Below are 19,357 nucleotides of genomic sequence, written 5' to 3'. Positions count from 1 at the left end.
GGCTTCGCACAGTGCGCCCCTCCTCTGAAAGTGGGTTCCAGTGCTAGCACTGCCATTTATCAGCTGTGCTACCTTGGTGAGTCACTTAACCTCTTTGAGCACTGCTTTCCTTGTCTGAAATGCAGAGAACAACCTTTTAAGGTTGCGGAGAGAATTTAGTGGAATAATGTTTGTAAAGCACCTAGGACAGTGCCTGGTACTCAGTAGGTGCTCAGTCAGCAGGGGTTGATACAATAAAGTCTGTTACTTTAATGAAGTTAGCAGGGCTGACTTTGCCTCAAAGACTCCATTAGTCCCCTGAAATTATAGTCCAAATATGTGTATATGCATATGTAAGGGAGAATGGTCATAGTTTTCTTTATGGTATAGACTTGGGTGTGACAGTCTCCTGAAAAGGAAATAGCCCTGAATCCCTTAACTCATACTCCCCAATAGCCCAGTTCCCCCATTCTCATTCTTCTCAAGTGAGGAGCACCTTAGGCAGTGTTCTGCCTAGAAGTACAGCTTCATCTAGGGAAGCTTGGAGAGGCAGCCATTCAAATAGCTCACATTTGCCAGGCACTTTACAGTTGTCAAGTACATTTACCTACATTAGCTCTTGATACCCAGAACATCCTAGTAAAATGATCTACCATTTATTGAGTGCCTACATTGTGCTGGGTGTATTTCAAGTGTGTGTAAAGTCCATAGAATATTTAATCACCTAGATATGCCATGATTTATAAGGCTCATGTCCTATTTTTAATTCTTTAGATAGTTTTACTGTTTTAAATGATACCACAACAAACATTCTAACACATAAAACTTCATGCATTTTTATAATAAATTCCAAGAAATGAAATTATTTGGTCAACAGATGTAAATATTCACCCCCATGGTTATGATCATTTTATTGATGTACCCTAATGAGAACAATATTTTTTAATCTTTCTCTTTGGAATTCTGGAATGGAAACACAAGGACAGCCCTTTCTCCCTTTTATACCCAGCAGAGACATTAATAATCTTATCATAGGCTTTTTTTAAAAGTGAGGTAATTGTAGACTCACATGCAGTTATAAGAAATAATACAGAGATCCCTTGTACATTTTGCTTACTTTAACCCAATAGTGACATTTTACAATACTACAGTATATCACAACCAGAGTATTGTCATTGATACAGTTCACCAATCTTGTTTAGATTTCCCCAGTTTTACTTGTTTGTGTGTGTAACGTTATATGCAGTTTTATTACCTGTATAAATTTGTATAGCCACAACTACAGCCAAGGCACTGAATAATTCCCATATCACAAGGGTTGCTCATGTTTCCATTTTATAATCATGCCTATGTAACCCCCTCCTTAACCCTTCGCAACCACTAATCTATCTTCCACTTCTAAAATTTTACCATTTCAAAAATGGAGTCATATACTATGCAACTTTTTAGGATTCACTTTTTCCACTCAGCATAATTCCCTGGATATGCATCCAAGTTTTTGTATGTACCAATAGTTTGGTTCTTTTATTTATTCCCTGGTATGGATGTACCGCAGTTTAACCATTCACCTGTTAAAGAATACTTTGTACTTTCACTTTGTACTTACTAGTAATTAATGAAGTACCTCATTTCACTTGATGTGCTGAGTGCTTTATATTCACAGTTTTAATAACTATTATTTATTTATTTTGGAGAGAGAGGAAGGTAGGGAGAAAGAGAGGGAGAAAAACATCAATGTGTGAGAGAAATATCAATCAGTTGCCTCTCACATGTGCCGCAACCAGGGACCAGGCCCACAACCCAGACATGTGCCCTGACTGGGAATCAGACTAGCAACCTTCGGCTTTGCCAGATGATGCTCAGCCAACTGACCCATGCTAACCAGGGCTATATTCACAGTTATTAAGTTTCTTAATCTTTCAGTCATGGCACTGCATTATTTTTTTAAATAGTTTATTGATTTTTTTTTTTTACAGAGAGAGAAAGGAAGTAAGAAACATTGATCCACTGCTCCAACTATCTATGCACTCACTGGCTGACTCTTACATGTGCCCAGACCAGGGATCGAACCCACAACCTTGACAAATTGGGACAATGCTCCAACCAACTGAGCTACCCAGCCAGGGGGCATGGCACTATTATTATTTCCATTTCATAGATGAGGAAAATTGAGGGTCACAGTAAGGGATTTCTTCACTATCACATTCTATTAAATGGCAAAGGAGAGCCTGGAACTTAAGACAGTAGGGCTCTTTCACTACACCAGGCTTTCTGAGACCTTAAGATTGCTGGGAAAAGGGTGTGTTGGAAGAGAGATGTTGGAGGCAGGAAGAGCATTGGAGCAGCCTCGGTCAATTCAGGTCCTCACAGCTAACTTTGGTACATAGATTACAAGAGTAGCAGTGTCATGGAGCAGGGAGAACATGGCATGTGTCCTTGAAATTGTTTCCTCTTCATCAGGGAAGAACAAGGCTGAAGTGGATGGAGCCCGTAAGCAATCTTCCCACAGACCTGAGGCCCGAAATGGGAAAAGGAAGATCCAGCCTTTGGCTGTCTATCAGAGAATGAGTGGGTCAAGGTCCTCCTTGGAAATGTGAAGTTTAATGTATCTCTGACAGGTCTAAGGAAATTGAGGCCCATGACAAAGAGTGAGCTCTCTATTCTGGAGGGGTAAGGGAGATGCAGCACCTTTTTTCGTTTTTGGTTGTGGTGAGGGCAACTACAGTTCATTTACACACATACTGCACCTTGGGCAGGCTCAGTGTCTGGAACATGGTACAGGGGGCAAATCGAGTGGAAGCAAAAATGCCAGTCTAGTGTTTAGTCCTGACTTCACCACTACTCTTTCCCTCCAACCAAGTCAGAAGGAGTTGTAGAAATCATTTGGTCTGTCCCTCAGCCTCTGGGCACTGGTTGAAGCTGACAGGTGGAAACCTAGAGTTGGCCCAGACGTGATGGACGGTAGAGATGCCAACTTGCAGGAGAGAAGGTTTGGCTCCTCTCCTGGGAGCTGAGTCTGGCCAAAGGCTGCCTCCTCCCACCTCTTGCTGGAACCCGCTCTTTTATAGTTGATGTCACCATTGCTCCCTTGGCCTATTCCAGTGACTGTGGACCCATAACAATCTTTTCCATCTACTAATGGCTTCAGAACCAGGCTGACCACACACACCACTCTTCTCCATCTCCCTTGGTCCATCAAAAAATGTTACATGTTCTCTTTGGTGGCGGCTACCATCCTTACCCAGTAATTTCAGCCATGCAGATAAACACTGAGGCCCTCAGCATTTATAGGAACAACACACATTGTTGAAAAAACCAGGGACCACTATTCTGCATCTCTTGTCTTTTGGTTGGAAGTTGTTAGACACAAGGGAGACCATTCTTTACCAGCTCTTATCCCCACTGAGACTTCCTGACTGCCAGAGGTCCTAAATGTGGTCAGGAGACAGCCCTCTTCCCTTGAAGCTAAAATGGCTCCTAACCAGGAAATATCAGGACCCCTACTTACTCTCCTTTTTTGGCTGCTTCTCTACTCCAGGTCCGCTTCTCTCCTGCCACCACTCCCTTCCCATTCCTCCTTTCTCCTCTCTCTCAGCAAGTTTTTTATGTGATTACAGGCACTGCATGGTAATTAGTGCTAAACTCATTTGCACAACTACAGTTAATTGGCTACAACAATTAATTAATGTGTTGGAAATTTGGCACTGGAAAAAAAAAGTTTGTCATCAAAAAAAGGGCAAAAAATTGTAGAGTGAGGTACCCATAAAAATTGAGGGCAGGCTTCAAAAGCCCAGCTGGGCCTCAAACTTCAGGCCGGCCTCAGATGCCTTCCCACTCTCAACTTTAACACATTTCCCTCCTTCCTCTTTAATTTTTTTCTCCTCCTTTTTCCCTCTCTCTCTTTTTCTTTCTCTCTCTCTCTCTCTCTTTTCTCTCTCTCTCTCTCTCTCTTTTACAACTTAAGCAAACTCATTTCCCTGATAAAATATAGCATGACTAATGGCTAGAGCATGTAAAAATCATTGGGAAAATGTCCTTGGAAGACGAATGCATTTTCAGCAGAATAATTAACTTAATTAACAAATTCACATGCATATTCATCAGGCTATTAATGTCTTCTCGGCTCAGCTTGATGAACATTGCGGTAATAACCATCTCATTTACATACTGCATTCTACTGCGATCCAAAACAGAGACAACATACAGGCGTATACACACACACATACACTTGCACAAATACACACAACATGCCTGGACCGCTTTGATTTCCAGGTTGGCTGTGTGTGTGTGTGTGTGAGAGAGAGAGAGAGAGAGAGAGAGTGAGAGAGAGAGAGAGAGAGTGTGTGTGTGTGTGTGTGTGTGTGTGTGTGTGTGGGTAGGAACCCCGACTGGGTGATGTGATCTTCAGAGGGTCATGAGTGAGGCGGGGTCGGGGTGTCCACATGTGGATGTCTGAGCGAACTTTAATTCATTCTCTCTCTCTCTCTCTGCCTCTTTTTCCTTGTTTCCTTTCTTCTGTGTCATTTTCTTCTTCTCTCGTGCCGTGCCCCCCCCCCGCCCCCAACCAGTCTCTCTAGGGAAAAACTTGGTCTCTGTGCCAACTTTTTCCCTCCTCCCCTCCTCCCTCTCTCTCCTCCTTCCCCACTTCCAACTGCTGCCAGCCGGCATCAGCACCGAATTGCCATCTCCTTGAGCTCTCTGTGGAGCAATCTCAGAGAGCAGTAAGGTGTGACGCGGGGCTCTGCCGGCTTCGCAGCACCGCCTGCGGAAAGAGCGCAGGATGGCGGAGGAAGATTAAGAGAAATCGCGAGCAGGGCTGGGCTGCCATTGGTGTGTGCAAACGCCGAGGAGGAAGGGAGAGGGAGAGCGAGGAGGGGGGGTAGACAGGGCGGGGGGACCAGCAGCTGTCGGCCTAATTCTTCTAACACTCTGCTTGTGGTCATATTAGAAAAACAGATTATGCCCCTCGGTGCCACTCACTTATACTTGACAATAGTTAATGTTCTCTATCTCCATTCTCGGGTGCTGACAACAGTGGACTTCAGGTCAAAGAGGATGGGGTGTGGGTGGCCAAGGGGCACCAAAGACATACCCCCTTATTCTCTCCTGACCTTCAACCCCAGCCTGTACTAGCCCTCTGGAAAGCAAGCCTTGGCCAGGATTTGCATCAGATGCGACCATTTGGCTCTGCTGTTTGCAGCCCCTTAGGAGATGCAGAGGTCAGAGGACACCTGGAAGCCCTTTCCTCTGAAAAGTCACTGCTCCTTTAGAGTCTTAATAGGTCACATTAGGCCGAAGTAAGACCAGTTTTGTGGCACCCTTTCCTCTAACCTTTCTGTGGGCCCTCCCCGTCAATCCAGAGGTTGGGGGCGGGCGGAGACGGGGGCGGGGGGCGGGGGTGGTGTCAGAGAAAGCAGTCCATGAGAGGGCTACAGAAAAGCCATAAGCGAAACAAGGCCAGGATTGTTTCTAGGTTGCTATGGAAACCAGGTTTCCTCCCCCTGGCAGGAAGGGAGGACTGCCTGAGGCCTGCCTCCTTCCACCAATCCTAAAGGCTGTAAAGGCGGAGTTTGCTAAGGCCCTGAGAATAGAGCTGGTCTTGGAGGACAAACCACCATTCCCAGCAGCACTGTCTGCCAGACCGCAGCCCTTTGACCTCCACTTTCCCTACCCTCTCACCCCAAAATTCAGTCAAAGGAGGCTTTTCGTCTCAGTGCCTTGTCCTCTATGGAGACCTGTTGCTTAGCAACCACTGGTGCCTTCTTCCTAATAACTTGCAGGGACTGAGAGATATAATATCTGTCTCTATATTCAATTCTCCTCCCCTGTCTATTTATATTTAATAACTGAAGCCCTGTATTGGGTTCTCTTGGCACTTGTTTTAGAGTACTTTTTAGAGAGAGTGAGCTGCAGCCTGAAGAAATAAAGTTATACCTGATGAAGAACTTCCAAACAGGGAAAAGTGGAAGAAAAGATTGGATTGGACAGGGAAGCTGTGGGATGATATGTTTTTAAGTGTATATAGATAGAAAAGGAAAAAAAATATTTAGAACTTGAATGTGGGGAGAGGATGTCTACAGGGACTCCCAAGGGTCTGTTTGGGGACCTGGGGTACACCCTAAATACTGCTTCCTGGACTGACATTTTCCATTCCCCACACCCTGTCCTGCCCCTCCTTCCTAGCAACTTTCAGTCTAGAGCCCTCTCATATTTCTGTATGTGGGAGGTCTGTCCCTCTGGGGATGTCCAATTTCCTAGTGTCTGGATGTTGGTATCCAGGAGGGGGCTGTGTAGATGTACATCTAACAAGGCCCGGGTGTCTCCCAAAGTTATTCAGTCACAGGAAAGGAATTCTAAGCTCTCTCCTAGAAAGCTCCAGAGCTGACCTGGCAGTGGAGACTGTACAGTATCACTGAAAATGAGGAGCAAGGAAGGCCCACATGCAGCCTACTGGAGTCAGAAGGCCTGGGTCTGAGCCCCCTCATCTTCTTCTCCTGTGATCTTCATTATTCAATTAATCTTTCCCTTGTTGCTTCATCGGCAGATCAATAATAAAGTTGACTTCCTTGGACTTTTGTGGGATAAATTTAATATGTAAAAGGAAACACTGAAAACTGTCAAATTTAACTAAAATATTATTTCAAGGTCTGGAAAAGGTCTGACTGCTGGGAACGGGGAAATCATGTTTCCAGTCTTGCCCTGGGCTAGGAGCGCCATTTGTTTTTTAGCTAGAGAGGTATGATTCTTTGCCCTCTAGTTGGTGGGGTGGGGAACTATAAATCAAAATCAAACACAGATCTGTCTAGGGAAATTAGCATGCAGTGTCCCCATCATCTTCCCTACCTCCAGTCCCCAAACTCTGACCTCTCTAGTCCTGAGTGGTGAAGACAAAAGTCCTGCCAACATCCCAACCCGAACCTTTCATGCTTCTGGGTCAGCACCTTCCCTGCATTCGTGCTAGCTCACAGACTGTGCAATTTCACCCTTCATACCCCCCTTCTCAGCACCCCCTCCAACCCGAGCCTTCTGTGGGAGACAGATGGGGTGTCTGCAATGGAAAAGGCTCTGGGCTCTACGCCGCCTTGGGTGGGCAGCCCCCCTCCCCATCTCCCACTGCTCCTCTTCTCCCTACCTAAGACACTCAGATTCACCCCGGGCAGCTTTGGGAGCTGCTGAGGATTCCAGCTCTCTTCCTTCTCAGACTCAGCTCAAGAAGTTGAGCCAGGATGGTATCTTTCTCCAAGACCTAGACCCCAGCTCCTCTTCGTAGAAGACCAATGCAAGGAGGAATTAGATTAGGGAATGGTAGAGCCCCATGAGAATGAACTAATGTGGAGAGGCAGGGAGAGGCTCAGAATCCCTCACTGAGGACCGGATGGCTGGGTTTGGGGCCTGAGTTGACAGAAGAGACTGAGCCTAAGCAGCTCCTTTGTTCCAGAAATCTGGGGTCCCTGGAGGGAGGCTTAGCTTGGGGAGGGGGAGAAAGGGAGCTAACACTACAGAGCACCAACTGTGAGCCAGGCATGATGCCAGAGCCTTTCCATACTTGTAGTCACAACTAGCAGGTGAGGAGTCAGGACGAATAGGTGTCTCGTGAGCTCTCAGCATCTCCCGGCGCAGTTGACCACCTCCTTCTCTGATTCTATGATGTCACTGCCAATTCTACTTCTCTGGCTGCTTTTTCTCTGTCTCCTTTGCAAGCCCATCCTCAGCTCCTTAGGTTCAGCCAAGTCCTTTGATCATGTACTTTCATGGTACTATATACCCTTGCAGGGCACTTAGAACAGTTATTTCACACTTATTTGTGCTACCATTTAAATAATGATCTTATTTTCCCCACCAGATGGAATGTTCCACAAGGACAATGACCACGTCTGTCTTGTTCACCAGTGTGCTCCCAGTGCCCAGCACAGCGCCTAGCATAAAGCAGCTGTTTGATAAATATTTGTTGAATGAATGAATAAATGAAAAAATAATCTCTTGCCTACATTCAGCTTTTTAGCCACTCCCTCACCCCAGAGCTCACTCACTCCCAATGTATGGGCCAGGGAACAGGGTGCCTAGGAGGTCTTCTCCTTGGAAAAAGCCATCAGGACAGGACAAGCCCAAGTTCCAGGATATGGGGCCTCTACCCTGCTAAAGCCTGGCCCTGCCTGTCTCTGTTTTCCACCTTCCCCAGGGATTGAGAGAATTCAAATTGCCAATAACTCCTCCCCATAGAGGGTCCTGAAATCACGCGTGAGCTGGAGGGAGGAGTTCCATTGGACAAGTGTCTTTCTTTTCCACCTTAGCTGAGACTGCAGAGACCATCTGCTGCCTCCCCTCTGCTTCTGTCCTCTTCTCCTGGACTTCAGGGAAGAAGATGGTTTGACCGAGTGGGAGGGATAGATGGTAAGAGAGGGACGGGGCTGCTTGTTCTTTGAGGGACAGGCTGGTGATGAGCCTCAGCCAGGTGATTGGTGCAGAGGAACACAGGATGCGGCAGCCTCATGGTCTTTGGGGCTATACTCCCTAGGTCCTGGGAAGCAAGGAGTGGACCAAACAATCTCTGGGAAGTGGCCAGCCCTCAGCCCAGGCCTCCATCTGACCCTTTTCCTGCCCTTGACCTCAAACGATATTCACAAGTCTACCGAAAGTTAAAGTTAGGCCAGCCCCTCCTTCTCCCTGGCCACTCCCCATTCTAGACAACTGCCTAGTGCAGAACATCTTTCCCAATGCAGCTCACACCACAGTCCAATCCTCACAGCTACCCCTCATCCAGTCCCCTTATCTGGACGGTACCCCTCAGCACCCAGGTATCTGGGGTCCTAGATCTGGAATCCACTCTTGGCAGTGTTGCTCTCTCTGACCCTACCTGTTCTCTGGGCCCCTAATGATGCTGGAGAACTCAGGCTATGGGCCAAGTCCTTGTGTCCTCATCAAAGGCAGCATCTGTCTTCTCCAAGACGATAACCCTGTGGAGAGGGGGATGAGACAGGCACAGAGGAGAAACCCCAATCCCGTCTAGGCCCTCACCCCAGATTCCACTGCAGGCACAGGTTGAGGGTGAGGGCCAAGACAGACACGGAGGCCTGAATTCATGAATGCCCCTGCACAGGCCTTCATGCCTCTGAGCCCCCAAACGTGTGGGCCCCTCCTGGCCTCACCCAGCTACCTGTGCTGCTGCTGCTGCTGCCAAGCCGGCCTTCTTTTATTCATGCGTTGTTTTATTGCTGGCAAATGCGGCTGCTTGCCGCTGTTAGAGGCGTTCCTGCCAAATCCATCCCAACATCTTGGCCTGGCATCAGGGCGGCATGCTAATGTGGAAATTTAAAGAGCCGCTCAGCTTTAAATCGGAATTTTAAATGAGCAGCAGCGCTCCAGAGGGACCCGGGTGAAATCGAACAGTATCTGATCCACCCTTCCTACTCCCACTCCTATAGAATCACCCCACTTTCTCCCAGCTCTCTCCTTGACTTGGACACTAGATGAGGGAGAGGCATGGCCCCCAGTAGGGGAAGAAGGAGCTCCCAGGGCACAGGCATACTGGTACAAGATGGAGTCATATATGTCAGTAAGGGGCTAGGATCCCCCCACTCAGGACCAAGGAGGGATCTACTGCTTGCTGTCATGGGAAAATGGAGGCAGAGACTCTCTCCATGAGGGAGCCGGGCTAGTGATGGGAGCTATGCCTATCTCACTTCCCATTTTACCGGGAAGCAAGAAGAGAAGGCCCAGAGCAGAGAAGAGGTAAGGTGGAATTCCATGAAGACACTCACGTGCAACAACAGTTGTACAGACTGGGATGTGTGCACAGAGCTGTGTGTGCAGGTCAGGATGCTTGCTGAGGTGCCTGTATCACATGTACACACAGCTCACACATCGCCTATGCATGGAGAGCAATTATTCACATGTGCAGGGCAGTCTTCCTTCCCATATCCAGGCCCCTGTTCTAACCGGAGCAAGCTGGTTTCTGCAAGTTGCTAGCCGGAGCTATGCTCCAGGTTTATCCATAAATCCTAATACACTGATACTCCCCAGCTCCTGGCAGCTACCTTGAGTCAGCTGTGGTGGTGATAGAGCCCCACAGCAACTCTGGGGCACCTGAGCTCATTTTGTGCATTGTCATGGCTACAGTATGGTGCCTTCTCTGGTGACCATCAGATGACAAGCTCAGACCTCTCATCTGGGAGAGGTAGCCTTCATTTCGAAGGGAAGAGGGGGCTCATGGGAGGTGAGAGAGGCAGAATCTGTGCCTGTCTGTGGCCCCCTTTCCTCCTTACCTTTCTCCAGGAAACAGGTAGCTCCTCATTATCAGAAAACATGTACTGGGTCCCTACCCTCAAGGAGACAGTGTGCTTAGTTTAGCACAGTGCCTCACAATTTTCTGTGATGGGTTGACAGCCCCAAGAATCTGGATGTCCTATCCCAATTGGAGGATCCACAATAACTTGCACGGTTACCTCAGCCTAACCAGTGTTAGGCTGCCAGGCCAAAGGACACTTCCTGACCTTCCCCGGGATTCCCCCTCCCTCAACAAAGGTTCAGCTTCATGGCTGGTGTGGCCGCCAGCCAAGGGCTTGGGGCAGGCCTGGGGCATGCAGCTGGCACCTGCCCACCAGATCCCCAAGGAGCACCTTCCTCCCCCACTCCATAGCCCCATTCAGATGGCCCCTGGGCTGCAGAGAGTCAGAGCTCACTGCTCCCCATTCCCAGAGTAACCTTCCAGCTGGAAAGCCCATCATCTTTCTTTCCACTGTAACCTGCTCCAAGATCCTTCACCCGAACTAGATATACTAAAAATCCACCAGGTACTTTTTCCAGGCAGGATCAAATACTACAGTAGGGATTGGGCTGGGACTAGGTAGGGGGCCCTGAGGGGTGAGGCCCTCTGGGCTGGAATTATGGGAGAAGTGGCTGGAATTATGGAAGAAGATGCTGAGGTCAAGAGATGGCTGAGGAAGAAGAGCTCAACGGGAGTGAGATACAATGGGGGATACTGGGGGGTCATGAAGTGAAGGGCCGAGTGAATCTGCCTCTCTCATCTGATTACCAACACGTAAATAATATGCAAGCCACCCCTCCTTGTTTGGAGACCATAAAGCCTGTGTTTTTGGAAGTAGGCTACAGAGGGACCACCAGGCAGTGTCTCTGAGACCCTCAGAAATGGGACACTTAGGCTCGAGAGAGAGACCACAGTGCAGCCATCTGGCTCTAGCTTATTCCCTGGATGGATTCCCTTTCTATAGGCCTCAATTTCCCTATGTGCGAGATGGCAGGACCGGGCTGGACGGACTCCAGGGCTGTCCAGTACTGACAGCCCTGGGTTCTCTGACCAGGGGCCCAGTGCCAGCACATTGTGGAGGGACTGATTCTATTCTGGGGTGGAAGCTACTTGGTTCTCTTGCCCCTGCTGCCCATCTCAGCAGTTCTGTCATGGCCCCCCCCACATCCCTATGCACCTGCCATCCCAAATGTGTGACAGATTCCTGGAGACAGTGTTCTCTCCTACTCTGTGCCTTTACCCACACTGTTTCCTCATCTGTAGAGACATTATTATCTACCTTTCAGGGTTATTGGGAGACTTAAATGCAGCAAGAGAAATGTATGTGTGGTGTCTGACACATGGTAGATGCTTAACAAATTTAATTTTGTCCTTGGAATGTCCTTCCTGCTTTAGTCCTGGCTAACTCCTTCTCTAACTCCCACAGCCTTACCTACCTTAGTCTTCCACCTTCTGGGCATCCCTATGCATTTTTTCCTTCTCTTATTTCCCACCAGCCTGTGAGCTCCTAAAGGGGAGGTACTAGGTTTTGTTCAAGATGGAATCTCCAATGTAAGTGTATTAGTTTCCCAAGGCTGCAGTAATAAATTACCACCACCTTGGTGGCTTAAAACAAATTTATTCTCTCATGTTTCTGGAGGCCTGTAGTTCAACATTAGTTTGACTGCACGAAAATCAAGATGTTGGCAGGACTCTTGTGCTCTCTCTAGAGGCTCTAAGGGAGAATCTCTTCCTTCAGCTTCTAGTGGCTGCTGGCATTCTTTTGCTTGTAGCCACATCACTCCAATTTCTGCCTCTGTTCACATCTCCTTCTACTCTTCTGTGCGTGTATAATCTCCCTCTGCCTGTCTCTTAGAAAGATACTTGTGGTGACATTTAGAACCCAGCCAGGTGACCCAGGCAGGACAATCTCCCCACAGCAAGACTCAGCTCAACCACATTTGCAAAGACCCTTTTCCCAGATAAGGTAACATTCACAGGTTCTGGGAATTAGGATGTGGACATATCTTTGGGAGCCATTATCAGGCTACCAAAAATGAGCAAAGACATCTTTAAATTTGTTAAGCATCTACCATGTGCCAGACACCACACATACATTTATCTCACTGGATTTAAGTCTCCCAATAACCCTGAAAGGTAGATAACAATGTCTGTACTCTACAGATGAGGAAACTGAATGAGGCTCAGGGACACTGAGTCACCTGCTCAAGCTAACATAGCTAATAAGTGACAGAGCCAGGATTTGAAACCAGATGGGCTTGGCTCCAAAGCCAGTGTGATTTTTGCCTCACCAATAGCATCCAAGCCTACCCCAGGCCTTGGCACAAATTTCTTACCTGAATGAATGTGCAGAAACAGAGAGGTGGACAAGAGCAGGAGAGATAAGGTCCAGCCTTCCTAATGATGTTGACTCAGGCTTCCTTTTGCCAAAGCCCTCTTACCACCCCCGCTAATCCTCCCACACCACCCCTGACCCCTTGTTTTAGAAGCCTGGAATCTCCCCCAGTTTGCAGCCCTTTGCCAACTGCTGCTGCCCAGAAGAGTGGCACAGTGCCTGGACTTCAGGCAGAAGATATCAAATCACAGAACCAGAGGGATCTCTGGAGGTCACCTCTTCTATCCCTCTGCCTATATACAGGCCCACAGGACAGGGCAGAGAGGGTCAGGGTAGTGGGCAGAAGAAGGGAAAATTAACCACTTCTGCCTTTAGCCATTCTTTCTCTTTACTACTTACACAATTTGTATCAGGAAGTCCTCACTCAGGTCTAACCTTCCAGGCATCATGATGTAATGAAAGCTGACCAAAGTCAGATTGTCCAAGATTGTCCAAAACATAAAACGAGATTTTAGCTAATTAACTTCACCTCTCTGGGCCTCTAATTCTTCATCTTTAAAATCGGATCGATAGCAATGATAATGATGCATCTCACAGGAAAGAAGCGTCTAACTCACGGCCTGGAGCAAGGGAGGTGCTGCAGGAATATTTTCTAACAGCCGCTCAGCCCTCCAGCGGAAGCCCCTTTATCCTGGGCAACACAGGGCTTTGCTCACCTCAGCCAGTCTGGTCTGCCTTGCGCGCTAGACTGTGAACTCCCGTTGGCAGGACCTTGTTCATTTTTTAATCACGCCCGTTCTCCTCCCCCATTGTCTAGCCCGCGCTTGGGCACGTAGGCTCGATCTACGTTTGACAAACAAGTGAGGGTATCAGTCGGACCCCCAAGACCCGAGAGGCACAGAACGTGACCCCCACCATCAACCTTTCTGGGCACGACCCTTTCCCCCGGGGTAGGGGAGGCGGCGGCTGCGAGGAAAGGAGGCGCTGCAGCTTTAAGATTCCTCTCGGGCGTCCCGGTTGCCAAGGCGCGGTTGCCAGGGGCTTGCGCTGAGACAAGTCGGGCCTCCGCTCACCGGCTCGGTGCTTCCGCCGCCGCAGCCGCCGCGGTCGCCGCGGCCCGGCCGTGCCGGGCTCCGCTCCTCCGAACCGTCTGGCGGACTTGGCACCGGCCCCGACTCCTCGGTGCCCCCGCGGTGCGTGGCAGGCTGCGGCTTCATTATCCTGATTGATTCCTCCTGCTCCCCGACACCGTGGGGGCCCCGGCCAAGGAAGGGGGGCAGAGGCGGCATCTGCGGGCCCGTTTCCGGGCCGTCTCCCCGCGACGCTTCTCGGGCTGCCGGCCCCTCGGGGCTCTGCTGCTGACCGCAGAGCGGGGAGGGAGGGCCAGCCCGGCCTTTGCCCCCACCCCACCCCCTAGTCCCGTTGGGCATGGAGGGCGCCAAGAAGGATCGGAGCTGTCTGGGGCTTGGTGTTTGGGACCAAGGTGCCAGCCGTGGGCCGTGAATGGTGCGGGTTTCTGCAAAGGTTTTGGGCCTTCCCCAGGAAGATATGGGGGTTTGGGGTGCAGAGGGAGCACAGTTATGGACAGGACTTCGGAAGAATAAGCCTTGGCCAAATGGGAAAGGTGACATCGTCAAGGAGCACTGATCACCGGGGGCCAAGGGCCGCCGGCACATGTCTTATCACATGCCTCCCGGGTCGCCTTAAGTACAGTTCTCAGGGGAAGCGGGTACAGGGTATGCCGAAACAGAACAGGACACAGCAAGGATTTGAGGTTAAAGGAAGGCCAGAGGCCTCTGTGTGAGTTAGAGAACCTATCCCCAAATCTAGCAGGGGGTGGTCTGGCCACAAAATCCGGCCCCCCTGGAAACCAAGTACTGAACAGCTGGGGGCCAGGCCTGAGAGTGCCTTCCTAGTTCTGCCACTTGGTTTCTGACCTGGGCAAGTCACTTTACCATTCTTAGCCTTGGTTTATTCATCTGTAAAATGGGGCTAAGACCTCTCAGTTGTCAAGGGCTAAATGGGATAATAGGTTGACAGCAGGGCTCTACCTAAGTTATCTGGCAAGGAGAAAGGGAGGTGAGAAGCAGGCATCCATCTCTGCTGCTGTGCTGGATAGAGCCCTCCTCTCTCCTCGAAGGAGGTAAGTCTTCTCCAAATGCTTCAATCCCTTTAGGTAGGAGATGACATGGAACCTTCCAGCCCGAGCTGCTTCCTTGGCAGGGTAGAGGGACAAAGCTGCTCTCCACTTCATTGGCATGGCATGGATTTAATTTCTCAGTTCTCATCAGGCCCTCTGTCACTCCTTCATTCTCTCTCTCTTTGGGACCCCTCTTTCTACAAGTTCAGACAGTTTCCCTCTGGTACAGGAACCCTGTTTTGTACAAGGACCAGACCTGGGAAATTTCTAATACAGGGTTGGCCCTTTTGGCTAACTCCAATCTTTAGCTCCTGTCAATCCTGGGAAAGAGGGAGCTCGAGAATTTGAGGCCAGCATTTCCAGACCTGTGGCAATCCTGTTTGTGAATCCTGTTTGAGTGGCCAGTGGCCTGGGCCACTCAGGCAACTAAGTGTCTATATCTAGGTCTGTTTCCTCATCTGTGAGTTCATTAATTTATTCTTCCAGCCCGTATTTCCTGGATGACCACACTGGGGCAGCATGGTGCACCCAGCAGGTGGGAATTGCAGGAACAACAGAGTGGGTGGGAAGAACTGCACTCTGAAGCCACGGATCTTCTGGGGGGGAGTGGAGGGAACAGACAGACACATGTGTCAGCCTCTTCAATACAAGGTTATTTGCTGCAGGACCTTCCAGATTCTAGAACATTCCACAGTGTTATGATGCTTTCCCCCTTTTTCCTGAACACAGCAGGCTCTTGTCCTGGACTCCTTAGCCAGAAGCTAATTGTTTTCCTGAGGGGGGAAAAAAATTATAAAAGTTGAGTCTAGAGCTTTGTTCATTTTATTTTGTCGGAATTATCTATTTTTATAACATTATGCATTGCTTTTATATTTAAAATAAAAACATTGCCAGCTTGGGGGGAAAATGTCAAGGAGGAATTTTTTACCCTGGTGACCAAATGCAGGTCAGCACCTTTATGCCAAAGGCACGCTATGCCCTTGATTAATGCGACCCCTGTGAGCAGCTTCCTCAGTCTACCCACTGGCCTGGCTGCCCACCCGCCCCTGGCTGGCCCGCTCTGTCATCAGCACCTATAGGCCTCGACTCCACTTCCTATTAATATGAACCATATGGGACCTCACTGTGGCGTCTCTAGGCAGAATAGGGAGCCACAGCCGCCTAGTGGCTGCCAGGGAGGCTGGCAGGAAGGGGCATCTCCACCAGGCGTCTCCTGGGAAACAGTGAGCTCCCCAGAGAAGGGACATTTGGAAATAAAATTCCTGCCACTGTGTGTTTGTATGTGTGTTGGGGCGGGAGAGGGAGTGAAGAAACATCCCCAGCCCCCTCTGCTCTTCTCTCTTCAGGGAAAGCCTCCCTCAGCAGCTCTTCTCCCTCCCTCCCCAAACTCCAGCCCCCTCCCCAGAAACAGCATAGGCTTTGCTGGGACTGGGTAATATCCCTCCAGATTTATGACGCAGGCAGAGAAGAGCACTAGCCTGAGAGTTAGAGCCTATGTCCTTGGCTGCCCTGCCCCACCCTGTGTCCTTGGTCAATATACCCCCTTGCTGGGTTCTGGGTTTCTCCTCTGTAAAATGAGGGTACTGGATGAGATTTCCCCATTATCCTCAGCACAGTGGGGCTCCTCCACAAGGTCCAAGAATACAGTGGGGGCACTTGAGGTTATTTCCTTCGCTTGGAACAGATACCTGATAGGAGCTAATGATTCCTTGTGTGACCTTGACTGGTCACTTACCCCACCTGCATTCATCCACTCAGGTATTTGTGGGTGCTTATGGAGAAGGAAGTCAATACTCACAGAGTCCAGAGACTGCCCACATTTCCATGAAAGAGGCACCTCAGCAGCGCCGCCCCCCGCCCCCCCCCCACCCCGCCGCCACTGTCCTGTGCCAGAGGCCAGCTGTATGCCACATACCTTCCGTGATGACCCTCTCTCATATGAAACTGGAAGGTCCTGGAAACTTCTCTTTACGTTGTGCCCTAAGCCAGCTTAAGGGAGAAGCCATTGTGTCTCCTGGGGAAGTAAGGAGAGGGTCCCTGCTTCCTCCTTTCTCATGGTGATCTGGTCTCCTTTGCTCTCCCTTGCCCTTAAGGGACCGAGCCCCCACTCCCACCCGATCTACCTTTCCCTAGAGAATATGGGCTGCATGAATGAAAGCAAGCGGCTCTCTCCCTGCTGGAGTGCCCCTCCTCCTGACCTCACTTCCTAGAGCACCCCTTCCTCAAGAGTCCCTCCCTTCCAGGCACAGTGGGCTTTGCTGAGAGAACTCTCCATGTAGGAGACAACCCCCACAAGTTTTGGAGGAGATAGAGGAGCTCCAGGAAGAAAGGGGGGCACTGCAGAAACCCAGGAGGCCCAGGCCTCCTTCAAGTGTCCTTTTAGGAGGAGACATTGGCCCGCCCTCCTGGCCTGATTTGACTTTGTGGCTTCTCAGCCCTCGGTCTGCCCTGGGGGAGGGGCCAGGGAACCAGGGGTGGGAGAGAAGGTGAAGTGGGGGCAAGGGGAGAGAGAAGCGGCAGAAGTGGGGAGGGAAGTGACTGTCACCTTTATTGGGCACCTACTGTGTGCCAGGCTGTAGGCTCTGTCCCAGTTTTACCTGGATTATCTCATCCAGTTCTCGGCCCAGCCCCTGCCAGCTTATCTATCCTGCTCTGACAGAGAAGGAAACTGAGACTCAGAGGTGTTATGTAACTTGCCCAAGGTCACACAGCTTGTCAGGAGTGGAAGCCAGGATCCCAGCCCAGGTCTGTCTGCCTCCAGTGGGTTCTCTCTGTTGTCAGAAAGTCCTCCTCCTGGAAAAGCAGGTCTGGGGTTGGGGTTTTCAGTCAGAGCTCATCAGGCTCCCCAGAGGCAAATCTATTGTCGTCTGCCCTCCGCCTCCTCACCCATCTGCCAGGCAAGTCGCAGGTGAGCCCCCTGCCAAGGCCCCTGCCCCTGCCCCAGGTGCTAGCTCGGCTTTGCCGTGCTCCCCGCCTCTCCCCGGTGCCCCGAAGGTGGCTCCGAGGTCACCCCACACCCCAATGCCTTCAGTTCTGCATTTCCAGATTGCAGGAAGCAAAGGAAAAAGCAGGGAGAGGGAGGAGGTCACTTGAAGGTTGGAAGCAGGGGCTCCAGCCTTGGGCATGAGATTGGGGGTCCTGGTTATCCCCTCCGATGCAAAGGGTCCCTTTCCCTAACTCCCACCCCACACCCCCAGAGACATCCAGAGCTCTGCTTAGTTAATGAAATACAAAAGAAGGAATCGGGGTGGGGGTGGCTGGAGAGCTCTGGAAAGCGAGGGAGAGAGGAAAAGTTGGGTCTCTTCCAAAGAGTTAATGTTCCACAGTATGATCGATTAGGTGTCAGATGTAATTTCAAACCAATACAAGATGAATGGCATAATTTTCCCTCTCTCATTTTAGACAGAATTAAGAATCCATTAGCTAACACAAATTTTTGGCAAGTTTAATAGGATCTCAAATCTACATTCAGAGGAAACGCTCCCCAAAGCATGTTCAAGCTTTTACTCCTTGGGCCCCTGGCCTCCAACGTCCTCCCGACCCTCAGGAGCCCTCTGTTGTCTGTCCCCCACATGCAGCCCCCTCTCCCTTCCCCTGGTCCCCCTACATGCTCCTCCTCAACCCAGCCCAAGATTAACTGGCCTGACCCCTCTCACAAAGGCCGGGCCTGCCCACCATTGTCTTCCAGTGTCAAAGGGTGGGGGGAAGGGGCGGAGGGCTGGCAGTGGGCCCAGGAAGGGGGGAGGTTGCTGAATTGGCCCCAGGCTCCAGACACACCCTAGGGAGAGGGGTGAATTGATTGGGGCTTTGGGGCTGTTTGAGTCTCAGCCACTCCTCAGTTTCACCCCCAGAATAGCCCTTGTTCTTAGACAAAACATTACCTAGTTCATGGGGGGGAACTCAAACCCCCTTCTCCCTCTTACATTTACATATATTCACATAGTAAGCCTGAGAGAGAGGAAGAATAGCTATAGGTCCATTTTATAGATGAGGAAATTGAGGCTCAGGGGGGTTTATTGGAGCCAGCTGGGTCCTCAGCTGGGTCCGAGAGTAGACCTTGTCTCTGCTACTTGCTAGAGCCCTAAGGCATTCACCTCCAGGTCTCAATTTTCTCATCTGTAAAATAGGAAGAACATTAATACCAGCCTGTAGGATTATCCTAAGGGACAAATGAGAAAGCTCTGGATAAAGGAGAACCTTCATGACTGTCCCTCCAGGCAGAGGTGCCAAATGTTCACTCTGCACCAGCCTTGTGAACAAGCTTCAGCCCCTACCCTCCAAGCTCACAGCCTGTGGGGGAGACAAGCATGCAAACTGAGCCCTGTCCCGGGGGCGGGGGGAAGAAGCTGGAATAATAAATATGGCAGCTTAACCTTACTGGGCACTTACTCTGTGCCAAGCGTGGGAGCAAATTTTTTGCATAGAGTAACTCATTTATTCCTCACACCCTTATCAGACAGATACTATTATTTTCACCCTGCGTTCCACATCAGGAAACTGAGGCACAGACAGACGAAGTATCTTGCCTAAGGTTACCCAGATAGGTAGGGAGGGGCAGAGTTAGAATTCCAGCCCAGGCAACCTGGGCCTATGACTTTTCACCTGATACTAAGCAGAGGTAAAGGCTGGGATGGTAGAC

At 50.0% G+C, this 19,357-nt stretch overlaps 1 protein-coding gene across 1 annotated transcript in view; it reads left to right on the top strand.

Annotated features, from left to right (window-relative positions):
- The window catches only part of CDK12 (cyclin dependent kinase 12), a 69,474-nt gene extending 61,547 nt beyond the window's left edge, over nucleotides 1-7,927 (top strand). Inside the window, exon 16 of the mRNA XM_054593685.1 lies at nucleotides 7,823-7,927. Coding sequence (XP_054449660.1) covers nucleotides 7,823-7,899 — 77 coding nt within the window. The 3' untranslated portion in view covers nucleotides 7,900-7,927. The remainder of the gene's footprint in view (nucleotides 1-7,822) is intronic.
- Nucleotides 7,928-19,357: the final 11,430 nt, after the last annotated feature.

This window comes from Pteronotus mesoamericanus, unplaced genomic scaffold, assembly GCF_021234165.1.
Source record: "Pteronotus mesoamericanus isolate MK-2021 breed Mesoamerican mustached bat unplaced genomic scaffold, CSHL_Meso_final scaffold_476, whole genome shotgun sequence".
NCBI classification, from domain to species: domain Eukaryota; kingdom Metazoa; phylum Chordata; class Mammalia; order Chiroptera; family Mormoopidae; genus Pteronotus; species Pteronotus mesoamericanus.
This window is presented reverse-complemented; position numbering and strand designations above follow the sequence as displayed.